Source organism: Tinamus guttatus, unplaced genomic scaffold (genome assembly GCF_059628265.1).
Source record: "Tinamus guttatus ecotype Peru unplaced genomic scaffold, ASM5962826v1 Tinamus_guttatus_pri_ptg000278l, whole genome shotgun sequence".
Taxonomy (NCBI): Eukaryota; Metazoa; Chordata; class Aves; order Tinamiformes; family Tinamidae; genus Tinamus; species Tinamus guttatus.
Genome location: NW_028288812.1, coordinates 24,940 through 45,806, shown reverse-complemented (window position 1 = coordinate 45,806; position 20,867 = coordinate 24,940). Strand labels below are relative to the sequence as shown.

The window sequence follows — 20,867 nt, the reverse complement described above, 5'->3', positions numbered from 1 at the left end:
AGGGAAACGAAAAGAACAGAAAAGAAAAGAAAGGAAAAGAAAGGAAAATAAAAGAAAGGAAAAGAAAAGAAAAAAAGAAAAGGAGAAGAGGAAAGCCAACAATAACACGAAGTGGAAACTTTTTTTTCTCTCTCCCTGTCCATTTCACCAAATCCTGAAAAAGCAGAATGGAATTAGAGAAAAGCTTCGCAGCCCCCAGGAGCGGCCGAGCAGGTAGGACCCGCACCGGGGGGCTGCGGGCGGCCGCGCTCCCTGCGCAGGGCGCTGCGGGCCGGGCAGCACGGGGGAGGCGGCGGAGGGGGCACGCTCGGCCCCACGCCGTCCCGCTGTCGCGCGTGGGGCACCGCAGGCCGCGCTACCAGCCGGGCGCTGCTTTCGGCGGGAAACGAAGGCGCCTCTCGGTGAGCGCCGAGGCGCTTGCGGGCCCGGCGGGCTGCGGGGTTACGCGGCCGCGTGCGTTCTGCGCTTTCGAAATTAGGGGGGGGATTGTCGGGACTGGGCTGTTTTCCTTGGAAAAAAAAAAATACCCAGCGCCGCCAGGTCGGCGGCACGCGGGTCCGGTTCTTGGAGGGGGTTCGGAGGCGACCTGAGTGTCGCGCAGGGGGTCCACGCGCGACTCGGCCCCAGGGCTCGCGATCCGCGTGCCCAGGGTGCCCGTGCGGAGCGGGGCAGCCGCGGCCGCCCCCACGGGGGAGGAGGGCAGGGGTGCAGAGCCTGGACGTGCGCAGGCGAGCTGTGTATAAAGAATGCAATTTCGAAGCGATCGATGGGGCCTTTTATTAGTTAAATCGCCTGAATAATCGTTTAATCGATAAAGCATTTCATTGCTCCCAGCCGCAGGCCTCTGCGTGGCACGGGGAAGGCCGAAGCGGGGCGGGGACGCGGGGGGGACAAGGGGGAGGGTTGCACGGGCCTCTCTCCTCGCTTCACGCTCCCCTGGCCCGAGCTCTGCCCCGCTCCGCGCGGGCGTTCGCAGGAGCCGCGGCCTCGCGCGGGGCTGGGGGTGCGGAGGGAAGACGGGGGAGCGCCGGGATCCTGCGGGTGCCGCCGTCGCTGCAGCATCTCGGCAGAGAGAGATGAGCCGGGGGCTTCAGCCCTCCCCGCCTACCCCGCGTTTGCTGTAGAGGAGGAGGAGGAGGAGGAAGGGGGGGTCCCCAGCCCATGCTCGCGCCCAGCCCACGCACTGCCCTCCTCCTGTGCCCGCACCCCCAGTGTGCTCCGTCCCGGCTTTCCCAAATTCGTGACCGCCCCGGCGATTCCGAGCCCAGGGTGGACCCAGAGGAGCAGGGCAAGAGCCGACGTCTCTCCGCGCAGAGCGGGTCGGGGGAGCAACGCGGGGGCGGCCGGAGACGCCTTCTGAGGCCGCTCTTGGGCGCCAAGTGCCCAACACCAGGAGCTCGCTGCCCTCTCGGCCCCAGTCTGCCCCGTAGAAGACCCACTACCCTTATGTCCCCATGTATCTTTCTGGACCAAGGCAGCGCGTTTCATACCAGTGAGCCCCGATTTTTTTTTCTTTTTTTCTTTCTTTCTTTTTTTTTTTTTTTTTTTTCCCTCCCTGCTTGCCTGAATCTCCTGGAGCAGCCGCTCCACCAGGTTTGACCTCTGCCGCTGCCTTTCGTGAGGCTGAACGGGGAGAAGCTGTAAAGGAAGAGGCATGAAGCTTTTCTCTGTGTTTTATTTTTTTAAAATATGTGTACATATAGAATACATACATAATACATTGTATGTATATATATAATATGTGTGTGTGTATATACACACATATATACGTATATATGTGTAAGTATATATATGTGTGTATATAAACGCGCACACACACACATATACAACGTGCATTGACAACAGGCCCTTGAAAGGCGTCTCCCCACCTTCTTTTAAAAAATTATTTTCATTTTCTCCTCCCTTGCGCACTCAGACCCGTCCGCGCTCGAGGGAACCCCGCGGAGCCCCCGCGCCGCCCGGGGGCCCCGCGCCCGCTCCTCGCGGGTTTCCCGCATTCGCGGCGGAGTTTTGGCCGCAACGAAACCCGCCCGCGCCGGCGGCCGCCCCGACCGACGGCCGGCGGGTGGCGCGGGCGCCGGTGCGCGGGCGCGGAGGGGGCTGCCCGCGCCCCGCGCGAGGGGTCAGCGAGGGCGGAGGGGGCGCGGATCCTGAGCCCTCGGATCCGCCTCGGCGCGCGCTGCAGCCCCGCGTTGCAGCGGCGCTTTCACGCACGGGTCCGATAAAACCCCCGCAAGCGGCACGAGGAGGTGGGAGCGGGGCACGAGTGTGCGGGGGCGTTGGGGACGCGATGGGGGGCGAACCCGCGGAGCGGCGCTGCCGGGGGCGCCCGGCGGAGGGGAGGTCACGGCAGAGGCCGTGGGCATCGCGCGGGCGCCCACGCGGGCTGCGCGGTCCTGCTGCTCCCGGCGCGAGAGGAGAAACTAAAAACCGAGCCTAACCAAACAAAAACAGAAACAGGCAAACAAATAATTAACCGGAGCCGCCAAAGCCGGGTCCCGCGCGCAGCCCGCCCGCGGCTCCGCGCACATCTCCCCCCGGGAACGCGCAGGGGGGAGCGCGGGAACGGCGGAGGGAAGGGGGGGCCGCCACGTCCGCGCGCGCCCGCGGGAGCCGCGCCGGGAGCGCGCGCGCGCGCCACCCCCGCCGCCCCCCATTGGCTAACGGGGGGCTCGGGCCCCGCCCGGCAGCCAATGGGGGGCGCCGACAACTTTACTTTTTTCATTGGCCCCCGGGCGGGTGAGTGACGGCCGGGGGGGCAGCCCCCCCCGCCCCGCCGCCGCCGCCGCCTCTGTCCACGGGCGCCGGTGCTGAAGGCACCGGGAGGCGCCGGCGGGAGCGGAGCGCGGGTCCCGGCCGCGGCGCCCGGGGCTCGGGCGCAGCCGGAGCAGCAGGTGCGGGGCCCTTTCCCCTCCCCGCCTCCCCCGGCGCCATCCCGCCCTCCTGCCCGCCCCCGCTCTCCCGCCCTCCGCCCGCGCCTCCCTCCGCCCGCCACAAACCCCCTCGGCCCCGCCGCGCGCAGCCAGCGCGCCCGGGGCACCGGCGGCCGCGGCAGCCCGCGCGAGGCGGCGGCGCTCGTGGCGCACGGGCAGGCGGGAACCGGGCGCGGCGGAGGCGCCCGGCGCCGAGCGGCGGGAACCGGCAGCGGGAGGCGATGGGCGCCCCGCGCTTGCGACGCGAACCTCACGCAGCCAGATAGGCGGCGGCGCCGCCCGGCCCGAGGGGCGCGAGGCTCGGAGAGCCCCGCCGGAACCGAACCCCCCCCTCCTGCTGCTGCTCCCGCCTCCCCGCTCTGCGCACACCTTCTTCCCCCCCTCATTCCCCTACCCACCCACCGCCTCTTCCCGCGGCCGCTCTGCCCGGCGCACCAAGTTTCCTCCAACTTCTGCATCGCAGAGAGCCCGGGGGGAGGCAGCACGGGCGGACAGCGCCGAGCGCCCTCCGGGACGGAGACGCGCCGACGTGGCGCTTTTTCACGCTCTCCTCCGCCGACTCTTTCCTTTCCTCTCCCGGACGCCGACGCGAACCGAGGCTGCCCCGACCGCTTCCGCCGCCAGCACAAAGAGCCGTCGGGGAGCGCTGCCTCCCCGGGCCGGGACGCAGCTCGCGGGTGCCGCTTCCCTCCGGATTCCCTCCTGCTCGCCCCGCGCCGCGGCCGGGAGGACGGTGCCGAGCGCGCCCCGCGCCCGCGCGGCTCCATGGCGCTCTGACGGCAGCGCCGGCGAGGGACGGAGCCGCCCGAAGGGAGCGGAGCCGAGCCCGGCGGGCAGCGAGGCGGCTCGCGGCGCCGGGAGGAAGGCAGCGGCGGCACCTCGACTCCTACCTTGCGGAATAAGCGGACATTGCAAGTCGCAAGAACGAGGATCTGCGCTTGGTCCACGGTGTCGGATACCTCCATCCTAAGTTTGGGGGCGTTTGGTGCCTTTTTTCTTCCGCTCGGTTTTGTTTCCTCGTCCCCTCTCCCTCTTCCCTTCCCTCCCCTAACCACCCCAAACCGCGAAACTCGAGTGCTGCCGACGAATCGCGACCGGCTCCGCCAAGCTGTCCGCTCCGGCTTCGGACCGCTCCGATGGAAATACACTGTAAGCACGACCCGTTTGCAGCAATGCATAGTAAGTAGGCTGCTAGTTCAACTTCTCTGACACGGTAGGGCCGAGCCAGGCCGAGAGCATTTGCGAATGGGGGGCGCGTTTCCCGTCCCGGGGTCCGGCGGCACCGAGCGGGGAGACAGGCCCGGCGCGCAAACGAAATCCCGGGCGGCAGCCGCGCTCGGGGCTGCGCGCGACTTTGGGCTTCCATCCCGGCATCCCTTCCTTTCTGGCGCGGAGAGGCGATGTTCGCCTCGGTCCCTCTCCCCCCTTTCTGGCGTGCCTCTTTCTCTCTTTTCTGTCTTTCTTTCTCCCTCTCTTTTCTTTTTCTTTTTTTCCTTTTTTTTTTTGGTTAGAAGAACACAAAATAGAACAAGGAATACCATAACACAGGTATATATTTTTTTGTGTTCGTCTATTTTTCTTTTCTAAGAACTCTTGTCCCCGTGGAGGAATGAGCCAATAAAGAATGTATATACGTATATGTATGTGTGTACCAACACATACATATTTATATATAATAGTATATGTATGTAGTCAAATTTCTTAAAAAAAAAGTCTCCCTCTATTTCTGACAAATAGAAAAGTTTGCCATGTTATGTTTAACTGTATTCCAAATTTTGTTATATCTTAATTAAAAATATATAAAAAAAAAAGAAAAAAGAAAAAAAGAAAAAAGAAAAAAAAAAAGGAAAATCCATCGGACACAAACCGGGGCTGAAGGCGACGTTTTGTTATCCATTTGGAGAAGGGCAGAGCAATTCCTTTGCAACCTTTACATTAAAAAGTGCGGGAGAGACCCTACGGGTAGCAGAGCTGGTTAAGTTAACAGATCGTGTGGAATGGGCTTGACCGAGATTTGTTGTGCTTGAGAGGTCGGGGGAAGACTTATCCATTAGCACAGTGTTATGTGAAATGACATCTTCTCTCACGGTGAGTTAAACGGTGCATTACGGCGAGAGATTGCGAGGAAATTTAAGGTAGAACTAATCTCATTTCCTGGTGCACCGCAGTCCTTTTAGCTAAAATAGATTTGTTTGCAAAATAAACCAGCTAGTGCTAGGGCTAGAAATCTCTCTCTCTTTCGCTCCCTCTTTATTTTACTGTTTATATGTCTATTGCTTTCTCGCTTTGTCCGACACATAATTTTGGAGGATATGGAGAGTCGATTAATGCGGCAGCGGTAGTGGTCGGTGACTCCCCTTGCTGCGTGTGAGCTGCACCTTCGCTTCCACGGAAATACACAATTTTTAGAGGTGTGATTATTTGTTTCCCCTTAATCAGATAAAATAACATCAAATAATTTGTAAGAGGACGTGCTTACAGATAAAAAAAAAATCTACCTCTGATCTTGGGCGGAAAGCCCACAAGCCCCATTCATCAAGTGAGTGCCTTTTGGGGAGGTGACCCCCCAAGCGGATTGTGACGCTTGCATGCACGGAGGGCAGGTTTGCCTAATCTGGCTGGACATCAGGCGTGAGAGAAACCACTAAGGGTGTGAGAGGCTCTCTCTATTAACCAAAGTCATGGAAAATCGATATCTTCTGTAGGAATTTATTGAGAAAAAAAAAAAAAAAAAAAGCGGGGGGTGGAGGGGGAGCCAAGAAAAAAAAATCACTACCTGCTCTCTGACTCCCTCTCTGTTTCTGAAAATACTTCAAATGCGCTGCCAAACCGGCCCTGTACTCATTTCTCCCCGCAAGAGGTGCTAAAAAAAAAAAAAAAAAAAAAACCCACCATCACCAAAAAACAGTGTAATGCCCTGAAAGCGGAGGCTAGGACGAACCGCTCCGGTTCCCTCCGGCCAAGGGGAGAGGCGCTCCGCCCGCGGCCGCGCTCGCGCGTGGGTGCCGCGCTCCTCTGGCTCCGCGCGGGCGCCCGGGCGGGGTGGCAGCTCAGCCCCCGCGGCCCGTGGTGTCTCTGTCCTCCCCGGGACCGGGGCCTTTGGCCACGCACCGCCCGCGGGCGGCACCTCCGGCCCCTCCGCGCCGGGGCCCCTTCTCCCCAGCCCTCCCCGCCGGCCACCTCTCTCGCTGCTTCGCAAAAAGTTTCGCTTCCCGTAACTTTTCGGGCTGCTGCTGTTGTCGCCGGTCTTCGCGACGGATACGGCTTAACCCGGCACGCCGAGTGCTTTTTTTTTTTTTTTTTTTTTTTTTTTCCGCGGGGGACTCTGCCGAAAGGGACCTCTTGAGAGAGGGCCGTGTCCTGTCCCCGGCTCCTTTTGGGCGCTGGTATTTTAGGAGGCCGAGAGCCAGACCGCTGGACGAGCGGGAAGAGGCGAAAGGGAAGCGGGGCACGGGCAGCGCCGAAGAGACGCTGCTCACCGGCTGCCGTGGCTCGTGGAGGGCACCCGGGGCCGGGGCCCACGCTAGGGGTTCCTCGGGGATGTCCCGGAGCGGAGCGACCTGGACGCCAGAGCTCTGCCCGCAGGGTGCCAGCGCCCGCAGCACCGGTGCCCCCGCAGCCCGTGGCCCTCCGTGCTCCCGCGCACGCGGTTCCCCGGGAGAGAAACTTCCCCGAGCGGCCCCGCGGGCTCCTCTCGCGGCCTCGCAGCCCTCTCGGGGCGCCCACGGGAAAAGGCGGCCAGGCCCGGGCCTGGCACCGGGCCGGGCTCCCTCTCCGCCTCCGCGCAGCCCCCGCGCCGGGGCCGCTCGAGCTCCTGCTGCCGGAGGGGCCTTTGTTCCTTTCCTGCTCCTTTGCAGGGCTGGGGAGTTGGTTTAGGATCGGGGAATCATCTCAGTCCCCGAAAGGGACATCTTGCTCTCCTTATCCTTCTTAATCCCTTTCTTTTTCCCTTTCCCCGTCTTTTTCCTTTTCTTTCCTCCTTTCTTCTCCCAATTTCTCCTTCTCTCCTTGAATCTTTCTATTTCTTTTTTTTTTCCTCCTTTCCTTCCAACTTCCGCCTTCCCTTCCTCTCTCTATGAGGAAAAAAAAAAAAGACCTACGAAATGTTGTCGTATATATTAAATGTGCTGCTCATGATTTAATACAATTAACCTGGTAATGGGTGTAAAGCCCGAGGTCTTGTTCACTCCAGCTTTGTGGGACTGGTCCTGTGTTTTTAGTATTAATCACTCATAGAGTTTTCCTTTCTCTCGCCTTAAAATCATTTCATCATGGAGAGCAGCACTGTGTTTTACCTTTACATCACCAAATGTTCCCTTTGAAAAGGGTGTGCTGCACTTGGTGCACTCAGAACAAACTTCTGTTTGCAGGAGGGATGCCTTTAAAAAGATGCCCTGCTGCTAGGAAAGATCTACTCCTAAAACTGATAGAAGACTTTATCTTGCATGCTTTAAATGGCTTTTGCAATCAAATATATTTAATGTGCCCTGACAGTTTTAGAAGCTGTCTACAAAGTTTGATAGCACTTTATCCATGGTAAAATGACCAAATTGAAATAAAAATGGCTGCACATATATTTTTTCAATATTGAGGCATTTGATTTCTGCATTTCAAATCCTGTGAATATAGAGAGATTTTCCTTATTATTTTTGTTCCAGTGTTGCCATCTATGCAGCCTGCCTCTATTGCTTGTTTACAATTTCTCTGCTCCTCTGCAATTTAAGTAGTTTGGATGATTAACAACATGATGGTTAATTATATTTTCTCACTTGCTACATGGGATTATTACATGTTCATTGGTTTTACACAGTTTCACTGCTGTTCCTCTGACTGGGACCCATTTCCCACCAGATATATGATTCACCTTGCTAAAGGTGAACAGTGCAAATCTGCTAGAAAAAGAATAATATATTTGGCTTGGCTGAGTGTTCACATTTCATTTGTGGGATCGTAATATCTGCCCAGACTGCTGTAAATTGTAGGAGCAGAAATCGTGCTCTTTTTTTTTCTCCTCTTGATTAAGTCAAGTCTTTTGGAAGGAAAAAAAAAAAAAGACTCCCCCTCCTTATTTATTTATTTATTTATTTGCTTAGCTTTGAATAGATAGTAAACATCCAGCTTTGTTTTTCCTTGGCTTCCTAGTCAGAGCTGATAAAAAGCCTCCACTATGCAGGCACCAGGACTGACTGGGGAGTCCTTACGTGGGAAAAACTGATCATTGTGCTGAAAGGAACATGCTCCACATCTAGCAGATCTGAACATAAGCATATGGTTCCGAATGGTCATTTTTCAAACAAGGGGACCAAGCTGCCTTCAGGCAGGAGGCACTTCTTCAATGAGTAGCATTGCAAGCAGTGTGAAATTTCAATCAGAATACAACATGGCCCTGCTTCCCTTCATTCCTGGGATTTCAGCAGTGCATGGTAAAAGCAAAAAAAAAAATCAAAAAAAGAGAATAATCAGCATCATGGATGTCCCCAACACTGGAGAACACAGTGACTAAACAGGATTGCAGTGGAGAAATGTCATCCAAATATCACAGAACTGTTTTTTTTTTTTTTTTCCCCTCCCTTGTCCTTTCCCCCTCTTCCCTGTGTGTTTCAGGACATGGAGGAGTGAATCAGTTAGGGGGTGTTTTTGTGAACGGCCGCCCCCTTCCAGATGTTGTTCGTCAAAGGATCGTGGAACTTGCCCACCAAGGGGTCAGGCCTTGCGATATCTCCAGGCAGCTGCGGGTCAGCCATGGTTGTGTCAGCAAAATACTTGGCAGGTAAAGGGAGGATGACAAATCTTTTGATGTCTATAAAAAAAAAAAATCAATGCCTGTCCCTTACTCATGGGCTGCAAAACAAGGGACAAATCAAACAGAGAATAATAAAAATATCTTAGGAAATCAGTCCAGCCATGATGCAGTGTTCTTTGCTATTGATTTCCTGGAGATTTGTATATGTTTGGCTTGAGCAAAAACAAAAAAGTGCAACTATCTATACATTTATTTTGTTCCTTTCAGAGTTTCTTGCAGATAATTTCAAAGCAAATTAGGAAATGTCACATGTCGTGTATTTGGTATGTATGTGATACATATCGTGCATCTGTCTGTACTGAACAAACAGAGAAATCTGTGACTCATCCTCGGTAAAGATATGAACCATTTCCCGAAAGCTACTCCTTGTGATTTCTGAAGAATACCTTTTTTAAGCATATTATACCATTAAATATTGAGGTGTTGCATGAGCATTGTCATGTGTTCATTAACACTGGCTATTTTGGAAATTGTCTCACTATTATATGTATATACATACATATACATACACACACACATATATACATTCATACATATATGTGTGTGTCTGTGTATATATATGTATCTGTATATATATTTTACTCTTGTGATGGTCCTCTTAGTTGAAACACAGATTGCCACTAATTAACAGTTACCTGTTTTAAACTTGGCTGTTTTGAAAGTTTGGATAGGAGCTGCTCAAAACAGCAGAGCAACAGCAAATTAAGCTCTGAATTCCAAACATTTCCCAATGTCTTTTTGAAATTTGAATTAGATTCAGGCCAAAAAGGAAAAGAAAAAAAAAAAAAAAGAAAGAAATTAAAATAAAGAAACCCTGCCTCTGCTTCTTTGTAAATTGTGGACATGATTTGAACATGATTTGTTTAAATTACAATATTAAAATGCTTTGAACTTCAGGTCCATGATCGAGCATGTCATATAAAGGAAGACTTACTTTTTCTTATTACAGTATTTTTTCTTGATAGTTTGGGAAAAGCTTATTTCTTAAATACTGACGAAGCTTCAAAGGTACAATCCATTTTTAACCAATTCTTAAAATCAATCATAGCGTAGCTGTAAAGATTACCACAGCAGGTACTCATATGGTAGCACACATAGGATCTTCCCTGAATTAGCAACATTTATGAACTTGGCGAAGTCCTATGTCTTTTTTTCTTTTTTCTTTAATTCTTTCATCATTCTTCTCACTGTAGCCTTGTCATCTCTGACCATGTGGGCCGTCAAACACCTTCTCTACAGTCCTGAACTGTGTGATTTTAGAAGGCCACGTGAACCAATATTTAGGTGACACTGAGCATCCCTGCAGCCTCTGTAAGCTAAGAGCATTCCTCCCGATTTTTACATTAGTGTATGTTTACGGACACCAATGGCTTTTACTTTTTTTTAAGTGAAAAACTTTTCGTATGTTTTGAGACCTACCTGCCCATCACAGGCTGTTTCATTCTGTTATATTATTATCTGCTCTCAGGATAGGCTCCTAATCTCCAAATAATAATTCTGCTAATAAATATGTCCAGGATATCCTCCACTGGCTTACCAACTATCAGGACCAGTATAAAGCTAATAAACATTAAATTTATCCACTTCACAGTGAAATGTCCAACAGTTTTATTTTTGCCAGTTTGAATGGATTTATTTTTAGATATATTTTCACTATGGAGCTAAACGTGAAGCTCCAGAGTGTTGTCATTTAAATTGTCAGCAATTAATGAGAATTTCATAGCTCATTATTTTTATAACTAATAATTACAGTGGGTAAAATTTCACTATAATTGGAGATCTGCGAGCATGCATTTGAAAAAAAATGGGATTCTTATGAAAAATTCTTCCATCCTTTATTTGAAATTTTATTATTAAAATCTTTTAATCCATTAGTCCCTAATGCAGACTTAAACCTAACTAAATGATGACCAACAGCAAGCTGTGTTTGCCAGGCCAGAGGTAAAAACTGTCTGGTTGCCCCCACAGTCTCGTAGGAGAGAACTGTGGAGACGCCTGCTCCTCACTTACATTGTCATCTTCACGGGACTAAAAGACCCTGGAGCTAATTTTTATAGATGAAATCCAAACGCAGCCGAGCTTGTCTTTAAAACGGAGCTGAGTGCCAGAGATGGTAGCTCTCTGCCACCCATAGCTGTTCGAGCTGCTCTCAGTTTGAACACCAGGGTGAACAGGAAACGGGTGGCTATAGGTTTCACTGGCCATTAATTGGCACGTGCTACACGTGAGCTCCTTCCTGGGAAAAGGTCCAGCAACGTCTTCCTATTTGCTATGAGTATTTTGATTAATGCATATTGATTTTTGCTGAGCTCAGAATTGTGTGGATATGTGGGTAGGTACTTGATTCGTGGTTAGAAGATTTGGGAGTGAAGGTCTTGCTCTCCAGAATTCCCCAAGTGCTTTTGCTCCTTGGTTGCGCTCATGTTGTATTAAGCTGATACATCCAAATGATGTCAGCAGGACCTTAGTGAGCTGGTGCCATGTAGTTCATCCATACCTCATCCATACCTCTGGAGGTTCAGGGTTTTGCCTTCACTGCTTACCAAACATTGGCAGAGTCAGCCACGAGGAACAGGCTCTGTTTGTCCAGTTAGTGCTCCCCAAGCCTTTTCGTAGCTAATTTTCTTATCGGCTGGGTCATCTGGCATTGACAGGGAGTCGAGACAAGGGGCAACACAACCATATTGACGTGCAGAGAGGCAGTGCTGGAGAAGAACACAAAGGAATTCTTCTAAAATCTGCAGTTATTGACCAAAGCTAAGAAAACTATGACTTTTTGAGCATTGTATAATATTCATCAAGATCCTGCCTCAAAGGAGAGACCACCAGCAAAGTTTATGAGACTGGAGATGCAAGATTATAGTAGGTTTGTGGTGCAAGCGTACCATCATTTTATTAATGCCTCAGGAAACATAGCATGGGAGGAGCAAAATTTTACCACTGTGCCCTATGGTACAATTCTAGGCTAGATTTTGGGGGGCTGGATTTTGACACTTTGCACTTTCCATTAACTGGCTCAATGAAAACGAGAATAGCGAAATTCAGATCCGCATCCATGGTATTCGAAAGCATGCACCAACAACATGGTGCCATTTTCTTCAAAGGGATTTTATGTCCTGCACATACTTCAGGTTTTCCAGAAAGATTAAAAAACAGTGATCTGGCAGAAGTTTGGTAAACATGAATGCATATTGTAGTGACACAGACTCCAGCTTCAGAGCTTGTTTGTGCTCTCCTCCCACTAGAAAGACTGTGGAATTAAAAAAAAATATTGTAAAGCTGATGTCAAGTAGATGCAGACAAATTATATTAATAAACAAGCCTATACTTTTATTTGAGAGCCTTTTCTAAGCTCCTTGTTAGAAATGTAGATGCTAAGGAGCCAATGGACAAGTGCAATACATCTAGCTGGGTCCCTCTGGTTTAAATATTTATGAAGTCCAAGTGAGCTCTGTATGGGAAGGATTTACCAGACCAGGTGGTTAGGGCAGGAAAGCACTTGCCTTACTGCAGGTAGGAACAAGGTTTATTTTTTGTTTGCTTGTAAAAATTCACAAGATACAAACAAAGAGAGCCCATGGCCAGAAGAATGTCCTTGTGTGTTGCACATCCTGAAAACTGCATAGAGGAGAACGATCTCCTCAGTGGACACAACCTGACTTCTGTTTTTAACAGAATTTTTAAGACTTTAAAACTGTCTTATGTTTCAATCAGTTTAGGGTCCAGTGCTACCACCTTTCCTGGTATGACACCAGTAGAACTGCTTGTGGGTGCAAAGACCATGTATATGAGAAAAGACTGGATGACCAACCAAATAAACCATCCCTAAGCCAGCGTAGCCCTCCGAGATCTAAACACTTCCCTCTCTCTAAAACATAGCAATTGAAACAAAATCTTATATTAAAACCATAATTTTGAAAAGGTGTGTTATATTTATTTTGAATGGGCAAATGCTGTATGCAATCTTCAGTCTGCTAAGAAATGACAGTAAGCTGTATATGTAAATTATGGAGAATTTCTTTAGAAACAATAATTTATTACAAAAAACGCCCCTGAAAAAAAAAAAAAGGTCTTTGGTGTGAATTGTTTCTATTGCCAGCAGCTCTGATTAATAACACACATTTTCAGTTAATTTTGGATCCCGACATGCCCTTTAATCTGGCATTGTTTCTATTGTCTTGCTATTACAGAAAAAAATATATATTCTATCCTGAGGCCCAATTCCAATTACTGTAAGTTAATCTATTAGGTGATAAAGCATGACATAAGCAGAAAATGTGTATGTGAAAGTGAAGATGTATCTTAGGATTTTCCAGGGATTGGTTACCTTGAAATTGTGTTCTCTATAAATCTCAAAGCATGTTCTCTGTCCTTTTGAGATAACTAAAGCTTTGTTTTGGATGTTGTCCCAGGTATTACGAAACTGGTAGTATTAAGCCTGGAGTGATTGGAGGATCAAAACCAAAGGTCGCCACACCCAAAGTCGTTGAAAAAATTGCGGAGTACAAGCGCCAAAATCCTACCATGTTCGCATGGGAGATCAGGGATAGACTTCTAGCTGAGCGAGTGTGTGACAATGACACTGTTCCCAGTGTCAGCTCAATTAACAGGTAAAAATTTGCATATTCTCAGCGGTTCAGTTGGTTCTGAATCTTCATTTGTTCATGGACCTTGATGTCTGGGGTGACCTTCAAGAAATGCTGTTTGCATATGTTTTCTTAATGTGTTTGGGGTTTGAGAGAAGCCATGGGCTCACCTTGATGATGAAAGTATCACAAATTACAAACATTTCCTAGGAATGGACAAATTCTACTCTCAGCCTTTGCTTCTTCCCCTCCCCACCCCCCCGCTTTTTTTTCCCCTGTTCTCCAGACTGGGACTTCCAAAAATATTTTGGGTTATTGGATCTGAATTGGGTCTCACTTTTGGACTGAAACCTGGACTAGGCAGGGATCCCAAGGCAAGCTCTTTTTGTAGGGAGGAAAGTTGAAAGTTTAAATACTGGGGCTAGAGACAATGTAGAAGAAGTCTGGGTCTCAACTCTCTGAAGAAGGGCAGCATTGCAGTCTTTCTGCCATCTACTCAATATTGCTAAATTTGATCTGATGTTTGGTAACCATTTACCATGAATATAAAAGGTGGAATTCAGTCAGAATTTTCCAAGTGCTCCGAATATCTGCTTGTTAAATGGATATGCTTAAATGGCCTTGAATCACTTTTGTAAAGGTGCAGGAGAATCTCATTTTGAGCCTTGGCCCTGCATTTGGGAGCCTCTTAGGCTACTGAGATGTTTTTCCACTTATATAATTTCATCCAAATCCTTTGAATGCAACTATGCAGCTCAATCTCTTTATGTTTACATGAAATAAACTGATGAAATTTTATTTTATTGACCGTATCAATAGATCTGCGTGAATGGAACTGTCACTTGACCAACAGGGAAGACTTCTACAGTGTTAGCTAGGAATACTGGTTTGATCTTGTCAAGCTGAATGCAGTCATATATTTGCATGGATAAATAAAGGTTAGGTTTGCTCATTCACATCTTTTAGTACTTCTTTCAAGTTCATATTTAGCTTAGAATTTAATGCAGCAACAAATAACCCTGTAGACACTGAGATTTTATGTTAAAAAAAATTGCTTTAGAAATAGTAATGGAAACCAGGAAAAATGAAGGAAAATTCTAGCAAGATTTGTCCTCATGTAGCCACAGGCCAAATCTGTTCCCAGGAGAACAACTCAAGTCCTATCACGTAAGAAGCACTGCTGCTACTTTGAGCAGTAGGGCTTCAGGCATTGTCCAAAAATCTACCAAAAAGGCTCTAGGTTTTATTGGTTCTTACCAGTTTTTCATACTCTATCTCTTGCTCTGTCCTTGAATGTTTCCACTCTGATGATGTCCACACACTTGTTGCCATCGCATTGCAAATCTACTCCATGATTTGCAGCCGAGTCCTTTGGCCAGAAATTACTTTCTTTCTGATCTTCTTGTTACTGCAGCTAAGACTTACCCCTTTTCTCAAAAGTGTGAAACTCCTTTTGAAATGCACACAATCTTTCTGAGTCAGACTGTTCACGCAGAGAATATTTTTTGCCAGCCTGGGAGCATATCCTCAAAACTCCAATCCAAACTATTATGACAGCACACCTGGAATTCACATTGAAGTGCTATGCTTTAATTTTAAATTCTCCCAATTATATTATGTAGTCTGTGGGAACTATCTTATATTTGAAGTAAGCATGTGCCTCAAAGCTTTACTGATAGGGTTATTACACATTAAGGATGTGTAATATGCCTTACTCTTAAGGTATGAAAGCCTGGCAGGATTAGAATCCATTGGCCAGTGGCAGGAGAGCTGATGGCTTTAGGGGACAGGAGGAGATGTGAAATTTCTTGTGTACTTTATTTCCCGGCAGCCTAATGCAGCTGCTTAATGACAACTAGATGCTCATGCACAGAGATGGCTGTATATATCCCCAAACTTTCAGGTGTGGGGGAAGGTAAATGTTGTATGAGGAGTTTTCCTCTTTTCTTTAGGTCTCAGCGAAGAAGGAACTAGAGAGATACAGCGTGGCAGCCAGCTGGATTAGGAAAATACAGTATAGGCATGGAGTACAAGGCATGGTGCAAAGGGATTGTGCTTTCTACTCCTGAATGTGTAAATATACACACAAACAGCAACATAAGTTGTTTTCCAAGACATTTTCCAAAATAACACTCATAAACATGTAAGGTGTATTTTAAATGGTTTTGATCTTGCAGCAGATCTGGAGCTTTGGGTGTGGATGCTCTAAAGTGCCAGCAGCAAAGGAGACTGAATTCCTAGCTCTGGAAGACTTGGACCCTATTTACTGATGTCATTTGTGGAAAAGTGACAAGTCTTTCTCAGCCATGCTGTGCAACTTGGATGTTGCCCTTTAGTTGTAGGCTTGAGCCACCACCAGAAGTCATTCAATCAGATTCTTGCAGCTAGTCTGGCTGCACAGTCTGCCTGTGTTACAACTGTACCACCGTAATGCTCTTCTTTTGCTACTGTTCTCCTATTCAGGAGGAGAATTGTCATAACTGTTAGACTGAAGGGCTGGGGCAGTGTGCTATAATGCAGCTATGACAAACTATGTGTAGCACATCCGCCTTAATGTATGCATTCTGAAAGATAGATTTGAGCTGCAGTCCCGTATATGAATGAATAATTGCTATTATTATTCATTAATAAGATTAATATTAATAATAAGCCACTCTTCCACAGCAGGAGCAAGTCTATGTGATTAAGGCTTAATTAATCACTGCAACTAGCTCTGCTCAAATAAGATGAGAGCTGCCCAGCTGTTTCAAAGCACTCCTGTCCTCCATGCCTTCAGAGATAAAGACATTTATGTGTCAGGAGGCCCCAGATACCCTTCCTGCACCACAGAAGTGAGGAAGTCTTGTGCATGGTGCTATTTCTCCTCTCCTCTCCTCTCCTCTCCTCTCCTCTCCTCTCCTCTCCTCTCCTCTCCTCTCCTCTCCTCTCCTCTCCTCTCCTCTCCTCTCCTCTCCTCTCCTCTCCTCTCCTCTCCTCTCCTCTCCTCTCCTCTCCTCTCCTCTCCTCTCTTTTCTTTATTTCAAGGCAGGCAGAAATGGGAAAAGAGTGTGTTAGATGAATATAGCAGAAATGCTTACCACGTCTCTCTATGGTTGCATAAAAAATGAATAAAGCAGACACACGTGATTTGGGTAAAGAGTGTATTTCATTCAAGGCATAAACTCATCTTGCTTCCACAGCAGTCAGTGGCAAAACTATTTAATCTCCAGCAGCATTTCAGATCTTATCTCTTCCTTCCTAACAGTACGTTGGCAAGTCAGCACTTGACGGGGTAACTCAGTTGCTGTTTTTGATCACCATCCCTCTTCCAATACCACATGCAACTTATCTTTTATTTGTCTACCTCTTTGATTATTTCCTGACTTGTATCATTATAAATCAAAGCAAAGGCTGTCCCCAGTAATGACAGTGCAGTGACTCTTTGAATACTTAATTTGGCATGTTTTTGTTTTAATATCATTTTGATTAAACAGAATCTTTCTTAGATGTTTAAGCACTGCACCCAGTGGTAGTTTAGGGGAATATTTAAAAAGGTGTTCAAGCACCTAAGGATTCAGCCTAAGGTCATGTCTGGACTCAAAAGTGTGCATCAACCTGAGCATGGGATGTCTGGCCAAAAATATACCCAAATAGCTATAGATGTCTGGTACGTTGGCAATTAAACCTGGCTTCTCAATGGGACGGGAACACCAAACTCCCACTAGGATCCCAAAGAACTGGTAGGCATCAAAATATCACTGAAGACATGAGCTGGAGCCCAAAATATAGGCCTGAACCTGCCAAAATTTCAGATGAGAAGAGGGTGACACATGGGAAGACATTTTTGCATTTATCTAGTTATCCTGAACTGAAAAAAAAAATAGTGTCTGGTGTCCCCCGCAATTGCATGCTTAATAGTAAGTAGTCATTTATTTCTTTTCAACTGCATGCAGAATCATACGGACGAAGGTACAGCAGCCACCCAATCAGCAAGTCCCTGCTTCCAGTCACAGCATAGGTAAGGAAAACTTTTCTTTTTTATATTAAAAAATAGTATAATAGATTACAAATATTCTGAAGAACTTTTAATCATTCTTATGGACAGATAATTCTGCATAAAACACTTCAGCACACGTGCTAATGCGCCTTCTTTGTCATTCTCCAAGGGCTGAACATAGTAAATGAATTTTATAAATACTGCTAAAAGGTTTTGAATTTTACTGATTATTATGATAAATAGCTTTCACCATGAGACAGAAAATTGAAATCTAAACCAACCCCCCCACACTAATGGGGGTCTATAGAATGTCAGATAATTAAAGCAATAAATCAAGAAAGGGATACTTATTCATAACATTTTCTGCATCATTAGTCAGTAAGTAGTTTTGAATGTGTTTTTTTCATCTATCAGCCATGCCTTCCATAATTCTTTGTGCACTTGCAGTCTTGAGTGAAGAGGTAGCAAAACTTTCTGAACTTTAATTCAAATACAGACCAGCAATATGAACAGGAGAACCAAGTGAGTGTGGGAAGGTGATCTTTGGAAGGGGTTTCCTGCTTAATGAGGCCTCTTCCACAGTTCACCAAGCTGATTGTCTTTTTCTTTATCAGATATATTTGTTCTCTTCAGAAATCATTCTAGGCACCTGCATGGGTAGGACTTGTGACTGGTCTTTAGCTGTGTATACAGAGGCTGTGGGTTGAATCCATTCTTCATGGACAGCTCCGAATACCTCTACCTTCCTGAACAACACGGTTGCATGGAGGCAATTTGGGGCATTGGTTAATTTGTTTCAGGAGCTTATGTAGGAGGCTATATTGATTTTAATGCCCTAGTATTGAAGAAATATCCTGTGCTGAGGGAGGCAGTGGGTGAATTGCTACTTAAGACTATAAGAAAACCGTAATTTATTCCTAATTCTGCCAAGGAGAACAGAGAGGATGCAGATAACTTGCAACATTGTTTGCCTCTTTGCCTCTGTGTTTTTTCATTTTGTTTTGTTTTCTGTTTGAGCTCAATTCCTTGTTCCATGAAAACTGTTGAGAGGAAGATAAGGCATTGCTTGTTGTACAAAACAGAGGCAGACTGGAGGTCTTAGTCACCCTGCACTGTAATGCTTTCATGTGTGAAATGGGGATAACACTTACTGACCTCAGGTGGCAAGGGTGAGCTGATAGCGCGATAGCAAAGAGCTGTGTTAACACTTTGAACTTCTTGAAGAGATCTCACTATAGGACAGCATCCTGGGTCTTTCTTTCAAGGATATGCCAAAATAATCCCCAAGGAGGAAAAACAGTAGCCTGCTTGCAATGAAAACTTATGGGCTGACTCTTCTCCTATCGAGTAAAAACATGAGTAGAAAAAAAACTTTCTTCTAAGAATTTGGGTTTGCTATACCCAGAAGAAAATCATGACACTGATGCTACTCTGCTGTAGCTTATTCCAGTACTTTGGCTACAGGACTTGGTGTGATCCTGGTGCTAAACTGTCCCATGATCTGGAGGCATACAAACCGCTTTCTGTGATTAGCTCCCGTGAAGTGGCAACCTGCCAACTCAGGCTTAGCCTGTGAGTAGATGGAGATGGATGCCAGTTCTCCACCTTTGGCCCTGGGCCACACACCTTGTGCATCTACAAGCTAGGAGCTTCTCAGAAACATGGAACCTCCAGAGCGAAACAGGAACACCATACCTACAATGCTGGCTGTCATCTACAGACTCATATGATCTATAAAAACAGAACCTCCTTCACCTGAGCACTGAACCCAGAACCCTTCCTAAGGATTTTGTCAAAGCGAAACATTTAATTCACAGTTTGAGGAGCTTCAAGGCCCTTCAGTCACATGCAGTCAACAGCTAGTCTTGCCTAGATCTCTGTGTAACCCTTGCTGCTCAAAAATATTTTCACCCACTGGAGACTTGTAGCTTGGTCAGCAAATCAAGCATAGCAAGTGCATGCCACTTCATTGCTATATGGTTTCTGTGTCAGGAGATTGAAAGCACTGCACGCCATCTTACCTGGATGTTCTTTTTTGTAAGGTCTCAAATCCATCTCCTTCCACTCCATTAATGATATGAAGTGGTAGACAACCAATAGGTCTTAGAAATGTATCTTCCAAAGGTACCTCTGACACAACAGTGGTTGAAAGTTTCCTTCTATTTGCAATCCATTGCCATTTCTTAGCACTGTCCTTTTGCTTTCCAGTTGGTCTGAGATGAGAAGTTCAATTAAAAAAGCTCCCTTAGCTTTTTCTTCCAAGGAAAACTGCTCAGCCGTAACATGCTGAGGTTTTAAAGGAAAAGCATAACCTGTCCCACACATGCCAGGAGCTCTTTACAGTGCTCTGGAGTTTTGCACTGCAGGCTGTCACGTGAGCCAACAGCAATACACATATCCACGTCCACGAGGCACTTTGTAGAAACCAATTCAGTGATGGGCATGGGACCCACTGCTGCTTCTGCAGGCCATAATCTCAATGTGCACGAGATTGCTGCCACTTTTACCACCTCAGAGACCAGAGAGATGCAGCACCACTATTTATCTTGGATAGCTTTCCGAGCCACACAGTTTTGGTCACTGGTAGAGCCCCAAGCTGTCTGGATCACACCACAGCAATAGGAAACTTCTGTACCCACTGACTTTCATATTTTCATGCACACTGACTTCTTTGCTTTCAATTACAGCCTCCACAGGGTCTGTGACGCAGGTGTCTTCAGTAAGCACTGACTCTGCTGGCTCTTCCTACTCCATCAGTGGGATTCTGGGAATTACTTCCCCTGGCACAGAGAGCAACAAACGCAAGCGGGATGAAGGTAATTGAAGTTGTTTGCTCTTGGAGCAGAGGAGGCAACGCATACTGGGAAAAGTCTGGGCAGAGCTGAGAAAGGGATGCTCTGTTCTGGTGTGTTATTTGTCCCAGCTTTGTCTGGCCTTTGAGGTAGGCTGTGGCAAGCAATAACATAATTTGCATTTGTGATATGACGACTTGCATGAAAGCAGATTGGCATCTTTGTGTTTTTTTTTTTTTTTTTTTAATTGCCCTTCTTGTAGCATATACTTGTATTAATATATTAGAAAGCACCTGGGATGCATCATATTTTTTAAGAAATCAGCTCTTCCTCCTGAGTGAGGGAACGTTTTCCTTCTAACAGTGGAAAGAGGAAGAATTTTTATTATCTTGATGCTGTGGCGACCTGGTAACATAAAATTAAAGGGGCTTGTCATAATTTGCAGAGAGACCAAAGATTTACAGTAGTAATGTCTGTGATACTGAATTTCATTAGGTCCCACTAGCCTCCAAAGGCCTTTCATTAGCCTGGACTTGAAAGAAAACTAGTGGATTTTGTTTTGGTTTGGATATTGCCCATCTTCCTCCAATCTGTTGCAGCGTTAATATAGAACGAATCAGAGCTATTTTCATCATTTTTCTTCTGATAAAAGCACTGCTTTATAAAGAAGGGTTTTCAAAGTTAGGTAGGAAGGAAAAAGGAGAAAATCTGGCTTAGTGTTTTATAAGAATATCTTAAATCTAAACCAGAACTTTCTTTTAATGGGAGGCAACTCCT

At 47.2% G+C, this 20,867-nt stretch overlaps 1 protein-coding gene across 1 annotated transcript; it reads left to right on the top strand.

The window, feature by feature from the left end:
- Positions 1-109: 109 nt before the first annotated feature.
- Positions 110-20,114, top strand: PAX5 (paired box 5; the record flags this gene model as incomplete). Its single annotated transcript, XM_088527313.1, has 5 exons — positions 110-213; positions 8,538-8,703; positions 13,149-13,346; positions 17,255-17,319; positions 19,986-20,114. Coding segments are annotated over exons 1-5 (604 nt in total), but the record flags the coding sequence as incomplete, so codon positions are not given.
- Between the last annotated feature and the right edge of the window lie 753 nt (positions 20,115-20,867).